The sequence below is a fragment of the Xenopus laevis genome, chromosome 6L (assembly GCF_017654675.1).
Source record: "Xenopus laevis strain J_2021 chromosome 6L, Xenopus_laevis_v10.1, whole genome shotgun sequence".
Lineage (NCBI taxonomy): Eukaryota > Metazoa > Chordata > Amphibia > Anura > Pipidae > Xenopus > Xenopus laevis.
This window is the reverse complement of record NC_054381.1, coordinates 70,544,092-70,559,670: the sequence shown is the minus strand read 5'-3', so window position 1 is coordinate 70,559,670 and position 15,579 is coordinate 70,544,092. Positions and strand designations below refer to the sequence as shown.

At 37.4% G+C, this 15,579-nt stretch overlaps 1 protein-coding gene across 1 annotated transcript in view; it reads left to right on the top strand.

Annotated features, from left to right (window-relative positions):
- Nucleotides 1-15,579, top strand: part of LOC108719032 (regulation of nuclear pre-mRNA domain-containing protein 1A) — a 35,600-nt gene that overhangs the window by 14,055 nt on the left and 5,966 nt on the right. Inside the window, exons 2-6 of the mRNA XM_018267621.2 lie at nucleotides 2,747-2,876; nucleotides 3,811-3,917; nucleotides 5,655-5,791; nucleotides 7,911-8,037; nucleotides 8,497-8,672. Of these exons, the coding sequence (XP_018123110.1) occupies nucleotides 2,747-2,876; nucleotides 3,811-3,917; nucleotides 5,655-5,791; nucleotides 7,911-8,037; nucleotides 8,497-8,672 (677 nt within the window). The remainder of the gene's footprint in view (nucleotides 1-2,746; nucleotides 2,877-3,810; nucleotides 3,918-5,654; nucleotides 5,792-7,910; nucleotides 8,038-8,496; nucleotides 8,673-15,579) is intronic.

The following is a 15,579-nucleotide window of genomic DNA, read 5'->3' as shown; positions in this document are numbered from 1 at the left end:
ACTTGTTTGTCTAGAAACAGCACCTCTGTTTTTAAAGTGAACATAAAGGTAGTGATGTTATTCAATAAATTAACAACTATTCTGCAACATTATGCACTTATGGGCTTATTTACTAAAACTCAAATGTTTTTATAAAAACAAAGTTGACCAAACTCCCACGAATCGAACACATTTATCAATAATTTTTCTCGAAACAATTGGATTGACCAAACGTTGCTTCAAAATCGATCGTCAATTCGTATCGTACGATTGATGCTCTGAAAACTCTATTTTATCAAATTTTTGCTGCAAAAACTCGTTTCAAATTATCGGACAAAAACCCAGACTGTATCAGATTATCCAGCGCAGATCACGATATCAAGTAACAACTTCAGGGACATCTGCCATTGACTTCTAAATGTTCTCGACAGGTTTGAGATGGCGGACTATTGGATTCGGATTTATAGCAGCTTTATAATAAATCCCAAAAATGTGAGGGGTTTTTTTCTGCAAAAAATTTAATAAATGAGCCCTTGTAATGGAAACCACTACTCACACCCAAGATGGCCACTCCCTGCCTCTCCATGCGGATCCTGCTGGTCGCAGTGCTATGACGCCAGCGTCTTCCCGCCTGCCGATTGGTCGCCGGCGTCGGATCATCTTCCCCATCCCTCTGCTACTCGTTTTCTTCTTCCGGTACAGATCCAGCTTTCCTCCAAGACCATTACTACTCAAGCCTTCCTTGACTCTGGTGCTACTGGGAAATCTTTCCCGAAAAGAAGGATGGCAGTCTACGACCTTGCATCGACTACCGTGGCTTAAACAGAATAACCGTGAAAAAACGCTACCCTCTTCCCCTCATGTCCGAGTTATTTGATCAGCTCAAGGGTGCCAGTATCTTCACCAAGCTAGATCTTTGTGGGGCCTATAATCTCATCCGGATCAGAGAGGGTGATGAATGGAAGACTGCGTTCAATACTCGTGACGGGCACTATGAGTATCTCGTATTAGAGCAATTTCTTCGTTGCCATGTGTCTTTGTGTCAGGATGACTGGGCAGATCTACTCCCTTGGGCTGAGTTTGCTCACAATAATGCTATGCACGCTTCTATCTCCTTCTCACAAACGTTCCTGCTGCCAATGACCAAGCCGCTCACATGCTTGCTATCTGGCAAGCCACAAAAGCCAACTTGGAAAAGAGTTCTCTTTCTCAAAAGAAGTTTGCTGATAAGAGAAGAATTTCTTCCCCTCAATATAATCTTGGTGACAAAGTCTGGTTATCTACAAGAAACATTTGTCTCAAAGTGCCTACTCCCAAACTCGGTCCCAAGTTCATTGGCCCTTTTCCATTTGTCGAAATCATTAATCCTGTGGCGGTTCGTCTGCAGCTTCCCCCAGAGATGCAGGTTCCTAATGTCTTCCATGTGTCTCTTTTCAAGCCTGCAACATCTTCTTCTCCCACTCCTGTTCTTGTTGATGAGCACCAGGAGTTTGAAGTTAAAAGAATTCTGGATTCCCGGATCTCCAGAGGCGTTTTGCAGTACTTGATTGAGTGGAAGGGGTTCAGTCCCGAAGAATGCTCCTGGGTGAGAGGTTCTGACGTCCATGCTCCCCTTCTTATCCGAAAATTTCACAAGCAATTTCCATCCAATCCCAGTCGTGGTACTGTAATGGAAATCACTACTCAAACCCAATATGGCGACTCCCTGCCACTCCATGCGGATCCTGCTGGTCGCAGTGCTATGACGCCAGCGTCTTCCCGCCTGCCGATTGGTCGCCGGCGTCCAAATTGCGGGACGTCAGCGTCATGACAACATTGCGCCCAAACTTTTGGCGCCAAGACTGGCCTATTTAAAGCAATCTGGACACTGCAAACATTGCCCAAGTATAGGACTAACTTTGTGTAATCCTGGGTGTGTTTATTGCTTATTCATTGATTCCTGCGTACCGACCATGCCTGTTTAAACATATTGACCCTTCTCTGCCTGGATTGAACTGTTGCCTGGACTTTCGATTACTCTCTTGCCTAAACTTTCTGATACCGCGAACTCTGGTCCAACTACCTGCCTCCTCCTTGGTCCGCCCTCCAACTGTGCCTTCGGGCCCTTACAGCCCTAACGTATAAAATTCTAAAACTTACACAGTGGTAGTAAAAAGATGCAGCTATTACCCGTTCATGGTTTAAAAGGATGCTGATTTTAATTAGTAATGTCCTGTCCCTGTTATTCCCAGGACCTGATATTCTAGAGAAGACTGTTTTCGAAGGTACAACTCTCCAGACCTTTAGCCACAAGTCTGTTTGCTGCTTTGGTTTCCCCTTGAAATGAGCAACCCTATATTGGCCGATATGTTTTTGTTTTTAAGTAAAGTAAGTCACCACAGGACATTGACTATGGTACATTGTGTATCACTCTAAGCTAAATACTTCTGAAACACTCTTTATAGTAGCAGAATATGTGAAGTAATCAGTTTACCATGTTTGTAAAAAAGATGGATCTGATATGTATAACCCACCAGTCTTCGTGATCAAATATAATGAAATCTAGCTATGGCTACATATTCCTAAGGACCCTCAAAATGTTACAGGCCATACTGTAGTCACCTACTATTCAGCCAGGGATCCTATATCTAACAGGGCCAGCACCAGAAGAGTGGTAATTTTAAAATGTGGTAAATATATTTATGTGCCTTAATATGCTTCTGATAGTGTAACTGTGCCTTATTATTCTGGTGAGTGTACTGACAATCAATATTCTTTGTGCTTACAGCAAAACCAAATAGGAAGCTAACTTTCCTGTACCTGGCAAATGATGTAATTCAGAATAGCAAACGGAAAGGACCTGAATTCACAAAAGACTTTGCCCCTGTTATTGCTGATGCTTTCAAACATGTTGCCAGGTATAGTAATTATTATTCTAACACTGGGTGTTGGAAATAATTTTCACTAGGGAGCAAGAGGGCTAAGCAATAGTGTTTGAATATTGTTTTTTATACATTAGTATATGCAGCTTATGCTGGTTTGTGCAACTTCTGACACCAGTAGTTTTCGTTTTCAGAATGACGCAGGCATTGCCTATGCCATTCTGGTCTGTCTTCTAGGTTTTCTGTTATTAACATGCGTTACCTACATTTTCAGTTCTGTCTTAAATTATATTTTCCAGTTGCTAAACTGCACCTCTCAGAATCTCCCATCAGCTGATATACGTGGGTAAAATTGCAGGCCAAGTGGCACATCTCTTCACCAATACATTTCTTTATTATTGATTGTGGTCATTATTACCTTCATGACCATTTATAAAGATATTAAGAGTCACCTTGGAGGTACGTGACCATATAAAAGCACAAGGCTGCAGGACATGTAATATCTTTATAAATTACTGTAGGGGTACATTATCCACTATATAAATACAAAACTGGAAAAGTTCTTAGTGCAGGGATTCTAGTGCTTGCAGCTGGCATACCAAATTTAAGGAAGAAAATACTGCTAGATAGAAGTATTGACAGATAGAAAATATATATATATATTGCCCGACAGCAAATATTATGCCAGGGTTGCCATTTAAATGTTTAAATTTTTCTTGGATGAATCCTCAAATGGCCAATGTCCAAAACAACCTTAATTTATATACATACAAAGTATTTCATGGGTATAAGCAGACTAGCTGCAAACCCATTAGAACGGCAAGTTTACAGCTGACTAGAAAACAGACATGGAGAAGATCTATTAGTTTCATATATACTAATACTAGAGGGAATGAACATTTAAAAGTTATGGAAATTTGTCTTTTTTTTTTTTTGTTTATGAGTTTAATTTCATGGTTTTTTTTGGCAGTGAGACAGATGAAAGCTGCAAGAAGCACTTGGGTAGAGTCCTATCCATTTGGGAAGAGAGGGCTGTGTATGAGAATGATGTGTTGGAACAGCTTAAGATAGCTTTATGTAAGTATTTGCCTACATTATTGCACTGTTGGTGTTGTTATATGATCCTTTCTTGTCTATGTCTAAGGGATAATGTAATAGTAAAACTAGGGTGCAGATTTATCAAAGGTTGAATTTCCAATTTATGAGAATTTTTTTTTTACTCTAATAAATTCGAATGTACTCACAACTCGAATGTGATGTTATTTAAGAAAAAACTTGAACGTCTAAAACTTGAACAAATATTTCCAACCTGAAATCTCTAATAGAATTCAACTAAACGCGAGTTTCCCCCCCCCCCAAAAAAACTCTGTCAGGAAGGCTATTAATATCTTCAAATGGGCCACTTGAACTCTGCTATTGACTTCTGCATGTACTCTGCAAGTTTTATGTGGCGATTAGTCGAATTCGAGTTGTTCCCAGGGTCAAGGTATGATAAATTTCACATTCAAGTTTGGATTATTCTCAACTCGAATTTGTGAGTTTTGACCAAAAATCCAACTTGAAAATTTGAATTTGAATTTACAATTCAAACCTTAATAATCTGCCCCTAGGTGTGCACCAGGTCAGTCATCATGTAGCATTTATTGATCACCTGTATATGTGATTAGTATGCTATGGGTTTATAATCCTAGGCAAAGTTTTTTTTTTTTTTTTATATATTACCCTTTAAAGGTCAATGGCATAAGTTTTGAGCATTTTAACTCCCCACTGTTTTGTGACATGTTGGGAAGGAGAAAGCTCAAAATGACCTCTCTTAATTTCAATAGGATTATCCCATTACAGTTATGGGAGGTAATTAGCTTTTGTAAAAGCTTAATGTTTATTTTGATCATTTAGAGTAGTAAGCATTTTAAATTACAATTAAATCACCAAAATCAACAAATCTTTTATCTTGCATCAAAAACCAATGCACAAGAAGTTCATTGGCTGTTAATGCAGGCATCACTTTTGCAGGTGTACCAGCCATGTAAATCAATGATCCTTTGGACCAGAAGATGGGATCAGTCTGACTTGCAGCAACAAAACAAAAACAGTGTGGGTAATTTCAGAGCAGGACTATAGGGATAGCAACAGACCATCACCAATATATAACCATGCATGATGTTAAGTGCTAGAAGCATGCATCCTGACACCATTCCTTTGGACATCTGGGCATATAAATTCATAATTTGTGTCATAATTTATCAGTGATAAAGATGGGTTCAAGCTTTCATTGCTACCACTTGTATTGTCAAGCTGCTGGGTGGCATTAATAGGTTCACTTCCAAGAGACACATTAGCCACAGGGATTGAGGCCAGATGGTGTGGTATCACCACCGGCTCCATTACATAGTTTAGGGCACAAAGTGCTGCATATGTTTTACCACTGGCGATTCACTTTATTTATGGTGGAAAAACATTCAAAGGATATTAGTCGCCAACAGAAAAGGAGATTTATCAAAGGTGATTAATCTCCTGGCGTGCCATGGCCCTTACATAACTAAACATTCCACTACACAAATGAAGTGTAAAGCTAGTCTGCATTACACGCTGCATGAATAAAACCATGAATACAACTCTAGCCTAAATTCTCATACAGTTTAATTTAGTATTAGTATAGCATTTAGTTTTAGAGAACTAGTAGAGCCACTGGAATAACTACATGCTCAGTTTAAGAACTCTATTTTCAATATATATTAGTCCCTTGCCCCATAGTATTCTGTATATTACAGTATGTTGACTGCTAACTGTAAACCATTTGTCACTATGTATAAGATGGTGAGAAGAAACCAAAGAAGCGCCCGTACCAAGAAGTTAAGGTGGCAGAGGGAGTGGAGGAGGAAGAGGATGATGATGATGATGATGATAATGACGATGGTTCAGAAAAAAACTCAACTGACGAACCTCCACAGGTATATTAATAAAATCATTATTTTTAAAGGTCCTTTTACACAGTATATTAAATAAACAAGACATGAGCCTGAGTTGTTTTGGTTTGCAAGTAAAGAGAAGGAGTTATGTACAAAACCATTTTTAAAACTGTTGAGACACTGGGTAAAATGTATATAAAATAAAATAGATTTGTAAATCATTTAAACCCTTTATTTAATTAAAAATAGTACAAATTTGATTTGATGCTAACCACATGTTTCAGAAAAGGTTGGGACGGGGCACATTCCCCACTGTGTTGCATCACTTCTTCTTGTATCAAGAGTCTGTAAATGTTTGGGAACCGATGAGACCAATTGCTGTAGTTTTGAAAGTGAAATGTTCTCCCATTCTTGTCTTATATATAATTTCAGCTGCTTAACAGATACATGGGTCTCTTTTGTGGTATTTTTTTGTTTTATAATGTGTCAAATGTTTTCAGTGAGTGAAAGGTCTTCACTGCAGGCAGGCCAGTTAAGTACCCCCATCATTTAAATGATTGATTCATTGCATTCTATTTTTATTAGTGATGCACAGAATCCAGGATTCGGTTCGGATATGCCGAATCCTTCTGCCCGGCCGAACCAAATCCTAATCCTAGGGAGGAAAATCACGTGACTTTTTTTCCACAAAACAAGGAAGTAAAAAATGTTTACCCCTTCCAACCCCTAATTTGAATATGCAAATTAGGCTTTAGTTGTTCCAGAGAGGGCTATTCTGGCTTGAAACCAGCAGCTTCCTATTTATTTTAATGAAGAACAAACAGTCTATCACAGATTTTAGTAAGTTTAGGAATATAGAAAGGTGTTGAGTACTAATACAGGTATAGGATCTGTTATCCAGAATGCTTGAGACCTGGGGTTTTCCAGATAAGGGATCTTTCTTTAATTTGGATCTTGGACCTTAAGTCTACTAGAAAATCATTTAAAGGATAACCCCTGTACCAAAAAAGCCACCACTACTTTACTGCCTGGCATTGCCTCCCCTCCCTATACACACTGTGCATTATTTAAAAAATAAAAATAAAATCTGGCATTGCCCCCCCTCCCCATTCCTTACCAGCATTCTGCATTAGTCAAAAAAGATCTGTCCCTAAAATGCAGAGCAGCATAGTGGAGCTCCAGGGCACCATCTTCCACCGCTTTGTATTCTTTAGGAACTCAACGCTGATTTGAGCATGGGCAGTTGAAGCCGATTCCTGACTTGGCCCAACTGCGCATGCTCCCGCAGGCTTCTTGTCGGTGTTGCGTCCTGAAAGAATATGAAGCTGTGGAAAATGGTGCCCTGGAGCTCCATTGCGCTGCTCTGCATTTTAGGGACAGATTTTTTTTAGGGTTTTTTTGACTAATGCAGAATGCTGGTAAGGAATGGAGAGGGGGGGCAATGGCAGATTTTTTTGATACGGGGGTTTAGTTCACCTTTAAACATTAACCAATAGGCTGGTTTTGCTTCCATTAAGGATTATTTATATTTTAATTTGTACAAGGTACTATTTTGCATACATTATTTTTACTGAGAAAAATGGCTATTTGGATATAATGGAGTCTATGGGAGATAGCCTTCTCATAATTCAGAACTTTGTTGATAATGGGTTTACGGATAACAGATCCCATACCAGTACCTCCCTTTACAGCTGGCTGATAATCCTGTATGTCAGTGTGGAATCTAGAGTGCTGTTTGGGAGGACGTCAGAGAATATATAGGCTATAAAAATAATAATTTGGCATTATAATACATTATTTAGCTTCTGGCTAACTCTAACCCCTTGTATAAAATTCAAAGAGCTCTCGCCATTTGCTTTAATTAGATTACCTATCTATATATTATAATTTGTACATTTCAGAAAAATGACCATTGTGAATGTGACCAGATAAAGCACTGCCAAAATGTGTCTGTGCTATGGAAGTAACAGGAATTTACTAACATTTCTAATAGATAGAACCCAGTTCTGTTAAACCAGAGCACCTCTAAAATTGTAATGTTTTGGAGAAACTAGAAAGCATTCAAAGGGCAGGTTTCATTTAATCCACCTTTGTCCTTGTAACGTTCTGCTGATTTTTCGTTTGAATTGTTTAGAATGACCTTATGTTCTGTTTCCCATAGACATCAGATCTCATTCATGCATTGCAAGAACTTGAAAACGCTGCTTCTGGGGATGCAGCAGTGCATCAGAGAATAAGCTCATTACCAGTAGAGGTCCAAGATGTGTCTCTTCTGGACAAGATTACTGGTTGGTGAATCCATTGCAAATGTTTATTGAGTATGTAATTTTAATCGAAGATTTAGTTTCAGATTCAGCCAAATCCCTGCAATTTTTGCAGGATTTATATTAATCTTTAATATGAAGTCTCAACCCTTAAAGGAATGTTTCAGACAACTTAAATTAACTTAAAACAGCTTAAGTTGAGACCACTTAACATGCCAGATTTTGGCTCAGAAATTTGAAAATTTATTTTTAATTTCTCAAATTTGAAAATGCAAATTAGAGATAACAACCATCCCTATTATATTTACATAGTAAGTTAGGTTGAAAAAAGACACACGTCCATCAAGTTCAACCTTTGAACTCTATTTTAACCTTCCTAACTGCTAGTTGATCCAGAGGAAGGCAAAAAACCCCATCTGAAGCCTCTCCAATTTGCCTTAGAGGGATTTTTTGGGTTAATGTTTTTTTTTTCCACTTGTTTAGATAAGGATTCTGGCGACCGGCTTTCGAAGATGGTAGATGATGCCTGTATGTTGTTAGCAGATTATAATGGCAGGTTGGCTGCAGAGATAGATGATCGGAAACAACTAACCCGAATGTTGTCAGACTTTTTGCGAAGTCAAAAAGAGGTCCTTGATGAGAAAGAACAGCAGCTGGATGTGCGTAACCTTTTGCATGCTTTATCTAAAATACATTTTTTCCCTTACAGCATTCTTGGTGGGAAACAGGATCTTGGTAGATGAGTAATATTTGGAACCTCTATGGCCATTTCTATTGCAATTTTTTAAAGATAAACTAACCTAAACATGGATGTAGCTAGAAATCGTTTATCTTGTATACTGAATTTAGGAACATACTAAGCATGTGCAAGGGGTGCTGTTGATAATCTAAGATATAAATAAAGGGAAGAAATCAAGCTGAGGATACATTTAAACTGATCTAAAATGCTGCTGAGATCCTTTATATATATATATATATATACAGAAAAGTTATTCAGTCTACCATTAATAAATATCAAGCTGGGGATACATTTAAACCCTGGCCTGTTAAAGCCCTGTAGCCTGGAGAAAGGTAGCCCTGCCAAAAAACATGAATCTGCCTTCTTGTACATTCCTGTGTACATGTGGTATGATGCCTTCATTATGCAGTACATGTTTTTCTTCGTATAATATGCAAGAGTTGAAAGAAATGTAAGGATGAATAATCAGCTACATATGTAACATGCCCCAATTTTGCCAAGCAGTTCTTTTCCATAGCTCTTCCTGTCCCATCATTCTTTTGCCCTTTTCTCAATAATTTGAAGGTCAGTAAAAGCTTGTATAAGAGCAATATAGCTGCCTATAATTGTGTGTGTGTGTGTGTGTGTGTATATATATATATATATATATATATATATATATATATATATATATATATATATATATATATATATATATATATATACATACAGTATATATAGATATATATATATATATATATATATAGTGCTTTTAACCTTTTGTCTAGCTTCTGTTGCAGGTGGTGAATATGGACATATCTACAAAAATGGTGTCGTCTTCATTACCACACTAGTCCTGCTACAGCATAATAAATATTAAACTTAAAATGCCTGTATTGTCTTGTTTTAATGTTAATAATTAATTTAATAATTCTGCTATGTGTTAGAGCTAGGAGTAATATAAATCATTTGCACACTTTGTAATGCAGCATACACCCATGGATTTAGTTGGTTTAAATGGTTTTCACTGTACTGTATTATTTGGCCATCCATGTAATAAGCTAAATCAAACCGTATCAATTGACTGGTCAGATAACACTTAAGGTAGCCCAGGTATGATTGGCTTTACACTATATTTAGAGGCCTGTTAATTCAAGGTCAAATTTTAGTGGTATCCGAGTTTAATTGTGCTTTCAAAAATCTCTATTTCTCTAAAACCACTAATGCCATTAAAGTTATTACAAGATCTGAATATAAAAAGTACAAACTGAGAAAACCACTGAACTATGCACTAAAAAATTAGTTTTTCAGACAATTACTAGAGAAAAAAACCTGAAAAGTCTCAATGATTAAAAAGTAAATGTCCAGTAGGATCAGCGCAGCTCCCATTGACTTCTATGGGACCTTGACTGCTTTTACTTGGCACAGTTTTGTGGTTTTTACACTTAATAATTTTCGACTTTGAGTTTTAGAGAAATAAAAAAAGTTAATTTTTTGGGAAAAAAAAAAGGAAATCTGGATTTTAGTAAATCGGCCCCTAATGTCTTATTGGGAAGGCCTATGTTAAATAAACTTATACTAAATACACACTGGGTACTGTTAAAATTTTAGCCTAGATTCAGGGCCGGATTTGAACGGCGGGCGCCCTTAGGCTGCGCAGTCCTACCACCCGTAGCGCTCTATTGACCGCAGGTACACCGGAGCACTCGGGAGCTACGCGTCCCCGGTGCTCCCTATAGAGCAGCTGGGCGGCATGCCGGAATTTTTCTGCCCTAGACCAGGGCCATTGTGGCGTCGCCACAAATCCGGGCCTGTCTAGATTCAACCTTTTAGTCTGCAAATTTATATAATAAACACCATGATTGATCTGAGCCAACTAAAGCATATAGCTTTGTATGAGGTGTATTTCATGTATTGATTATGGTATAATATTTTATTTGTTATGTAAATACAGGTATGGGACCCGTTATCCAGAAACCCATTATCCAGAAAGATCCGAATTATTAAAAGGTTGTCTCCCATAGACTCCATTTTACCCAAATAATGCAATTTTTTTTTTAAATTATTTCCTTTTTTCTTTGTAATAATAAAACAGTACCTTGTACTTGATCCAAACTAAAATATAATTAATTCATATTGGAAGCAAAACCAGCCTGTTGGGTTTATTTAATGTTTACATGATTTTCTAGTATAATTGAGGTGTGAAGATTCAAATTACCTGAAAGATCTGTTGTCTGGAAAACCCCAGGTCCCGAGCATTCCAGGTAACAGGTCCCATACCTGTGCGTAAATTATTTTTTGTTGTTTTTTTTTCCTTTGGTACTCCTCTGACCTCCAAAAGAATAGACAATAACTCATGCCCTGAAAGTGCTAATTAGACTTTCTATATTCAGTACAGTTCATGCTGTGATCCAGTAATATTTGATAAAAATGAAAATCTGTATGCAAAGTAAGGTGCTTTTCTTAAATTAACATTTTACTGTCTAATTATAAAACTGCAGCTTTTTTTCATTATACTTTGGCCACAGAGCCCACTTCTTCACTGAAGTCTACAGATAAGATTTAACAGGTTCCATTAAAAAAGGAACAGTATGGCAGTGACCCCTCTCAAAAATATACTGTATTCCTAATTCTATATTTAACCCTTTCCCTGTTGTCTCGCTCCTAACTTCCTTCTGCCCGGAGGAACCGAATCCTAACTTGCATATGCAAATTAGGGTTGAGAGGGAAATCTTGTGATATTTTGCCATAAAACAAGGAAGAAGAAAAAAAAGTTTTCCCCTTCCCATTGCAAAATTGCATATGCAAATTTGAATTCGGTTCGGTATTCGGCCGAATCTTTCGTGAAACAATGCATTGATTTGAATAAGCAACTGAAATATGAATTGGAGAGGGCCTGAATAAAAAGATGAAGCAATAACAAATTTGTAGCCTTACAGGGAATTTGGTTTTTAAGGAGCCGCTTGAGCTTCAATGCCGCCCCCCCACTTACCTTTCCTGAGTTTGAGGGGGTCCGAATGGGGATGCATGCTAATGCAGAGAGTGCAATTGCGTTCTCTCCCACTAGAACAGCCGAATTTAGGTTTGGCTCTTAATGGTTCTAGGAGCAGCTTTTTGCCACCCCTGGTAACTAGAGGGGCACTGCTACCCGAGGCGAGTTTTTCTACTGACCTCATTGGCAATGATGGCCCCTGATGATAAAATTACTGTATCTGCCATGTCATTGAATACCTAGACAGCAAGTATGTGTTTGCTCCAAATATCCACCTAATTGACCCTCAAAGTAATATGGACAGATGCTGGGGTGGCTAGCCCCACAGTTTGAGAAAAAGTATTTGTCAGATTTGTTGTAAGCTTGACAAAGGGCACATGTGTTGTCCGAAACGTTGCCTGAGTGATGTTCAAGTGCTGCTTCTTCTTTACATATTCTATATATATATATATATATATATATATATATATATATATATATATATATATAAATAAATGTGGGGGCTAATGTGGTTGCAGACCCTGGATAGTTCACAACTATGAAGACATACAGTATTTAATTTCTCTTAGATCTGATCATGTCAGGGGACCTCTAATCTCATCTGCTTCCCTTTGTAAGGCTTATTCTTTGTGAATAATAGAAAGAATCTCTACCTTTATTTTCTGTTAAGCTTGTGCACTTCAAAAACTATTCATAGTTTTCAAGATATTTGGCCACTTGCCAGACAGCTCTCCTCCCTGGTACAAGGATGGTGATGGTATACTAATCTGAGTAAGCAAACCTATCTACACAGGGAAGCATAAGCTGTTGGGCTTCAATTAAATGAGAAAGGCCTTTTGAGGGGTGTCATACAATGGCAATACATCTATGCAATACTTTTTACACGGTGCATATTGCCTAACCTGTGAGATTTCAGACCACTCTCCAAGGGCAGGTTGCACTGTTATGATAATGTGTAGGGAATTGTTTGTTGTGTAGTGCCAGGGACAATACTAATTAGGCATTGTGTTTGTAGGTCAGTTTCATTAAATGTGGCCTGAGGTGGCAGTTATTTGCTGCCAATTTGGCTGTGAGTGACAATATTGTTATTGACATGTTTTGCCTGAATTCCAAGTGCCACGGTAGACTGTATATCCAGTTCTGGATATATGACTAATGTACTGTGTGCCCACACCTTGTGGTGAAATATTAGTTTCATCAGCATTTTATGGTTAGTGGAACACGTCTGCACATATCTGCTCCCTGCTGCCATTTGTCCACCAGATGGAAGTTGCGTTTCATAACCAGTCCTGTGGTACATAGCCTTCCTTCAGCCTGAATACTCTATGCATGTATTAGATTATGGTTTGATTCGTGTTTTTGCTGATGTGTAGTTCAAAAAGCAATTATTAACAGGCTTCTTTTGTATTGAGAATTTATAACTTCGTTATATTACCTACCGCAAGTGGATGGTTTTGCATTCGCGTTTGCACATATCATTTGTTGTTTACATGTTTGTTGTGAAAATATTACGCTCTGCATACCTTATTGTTCTGGTATTCTGTTCTTAAAACTGTGAGGCACAGTTATGAAAGGTTGAATTTCGAAATTCATGTGATATTTGTTAAACTATTAAATTCAAATATACTTGAAATTCAACTTGGGGTTACTTATTAAAAAAATTAAATATCTAAAACTCGGATGAACTTTACCTACTCAAAAACTCAAATCGAATTTGACTAAACTTGAAAAAAAAAAAACTGAAAAAAAACTTGAATGTCAGGAAGGCTACTAACATGTCCAAATTGGTCCCTGGACCTCTCCCATTGACTTATACATGAACTCAGCAGGTTTTAGGATGTGAATAGTAGAATTTGAGTTCTTAAGGGACCAGAGTATGATAAATCTCAAAGTTAGGATAATTAACAATTTGAATTTGTGAGTTTTGACCATAAAAAAAATCGAATTTGAATTTTTAATTTCGACCCTTAATAAATTTGCCCCTATATGTTACTATAATTGTGCATGAAAATCAAAGTAAAATCTCTGTCATTGGTTAGGGCCAACCTGCCATTTTTGTCTGCTCTTTTTCACTTCTGCTGTACTTGCTTGTCATCGAAGTGGTTGAAAGTACATAGAGATTGCACTATATTGCCACTATCACCTGCACAGCCGCCTATGTTTTTTGATTAACACCTACACCCATATAAAGGTTTACACATGTATAAATTTACACTAGTAAGACATGTAACAAAACAAATGCACAGAATACCAACAAATATATTCCAATATCCACAAATGCAGAATCATGGAGATATATAGATGGAGACGATTTATTGAAGAGTCCATTATACTGTTTGTGAAGATTCATTATTAATCCAGGTCATGGTATATCTGTAGATATATGCCACAGTCATTCTGAACTGAGAAAGCCAGTTGGATGACTTATTTCTATAAATAGCCCAGTATACTGTTTTACAACAATTTTTATAGTGTAAAGGGTGTTTTTCACATCAGTAAATCCTGGTTGATCTGCATGTGTACAAACCTAAACATGTACATACTAAGCAGACTTCATGATATTGACACATTCTCGTAATTGATAGGAATGTGTTAAAATTACTAGTGAGGTAGGGTGGTAGCATATATTCTTAACCTCTGCCTAGCCTTACAGCTTCTGACACTTCATCCAGGCTTAACCTTGGGTGGAGAGCTAGTTCTGTTACTCTCACTGGGCTGATGGAGGTATGATCTTTAAATTGGCTGGAGTACTGTTTAGTATTTTAAATATAATTGTCCATTAAACCCTTGTAACTAATATTAAAAAATAAATAAATTAGTATAGGTATACATTTGAAAATTTAAATCTGATATTAAGACAATTTGGAATATGGATACATAATGTATAAATCCAACATGCATGTATATATGTTCATGGTGCATGGCGTATCACCATTTCTTTAAGGGGTCCTAAACTTTTCATTTTTTTTAATGCTTCGATCAGCAATACCCCTGTCATTACATACCCACTAATAGGGGACACACACACACATCATGGACGCTGCATCCCCCAGACGAAAGAGAAGGACCATTTGGCTTGTGAAAGGGTCGATTCACCTTTAAGTAACTTTTCAATTGGCCTTCATTTTTTTCTTTTTATATTTTTTATTGATTTCTTCTGACTCTTTCAAGCTTTCAAATGGGAGTCACTGACCCCATCTAAAAACTGTAATAAAGTTGGAATAAACAGCTTCAAAGCAGTATTTTCAAACATACACTTGAAAAAGGGTTGTAACTGAAACATGTATTGTTTGGCACTGCTAATAAAAAAAAAAACACGTGCAGTTTGAAAATACTGCTTTGAAGCTGTTTATTCCAACTTTATTGCAGTATCCTTATACTTTTGGGAGTGTGACACAGGCTCCTAGGAATTCACAGCGATACATTTTCTGAACTTACACACTGGGACCAGCAACTTGTTTTACCCCATCTAAAAACATATGCTCTCTCTATATCATGCTAAAATTTACTTTAAAAGTGAACAGCCTTTTTAAAAGTGCAGAGTTCAAAAGCCAGTGTCTGTATGGTATGGGGGTTCATTAGTGCACATGGCATGGTTAGCTTGCACTTCTGGGAAGGCACCATTAATGCTGAACAATATACAACATATACAGATTTTGGGGCAACATATGCTGCCACTCAGACAATTTTTTAATTACGGAAGACAACGTAACACAGTGAAACATGTCCCTGTCCTAACTTGTGTTGCTAGTATCAAAGTCAAAATGAGCATATATTTTCCAGAAAATAACATTATTCAGTTTAAACATTTGATATGTTGTTTATGTACTATTTGCAGTTACGTAAAGGGTTTAAA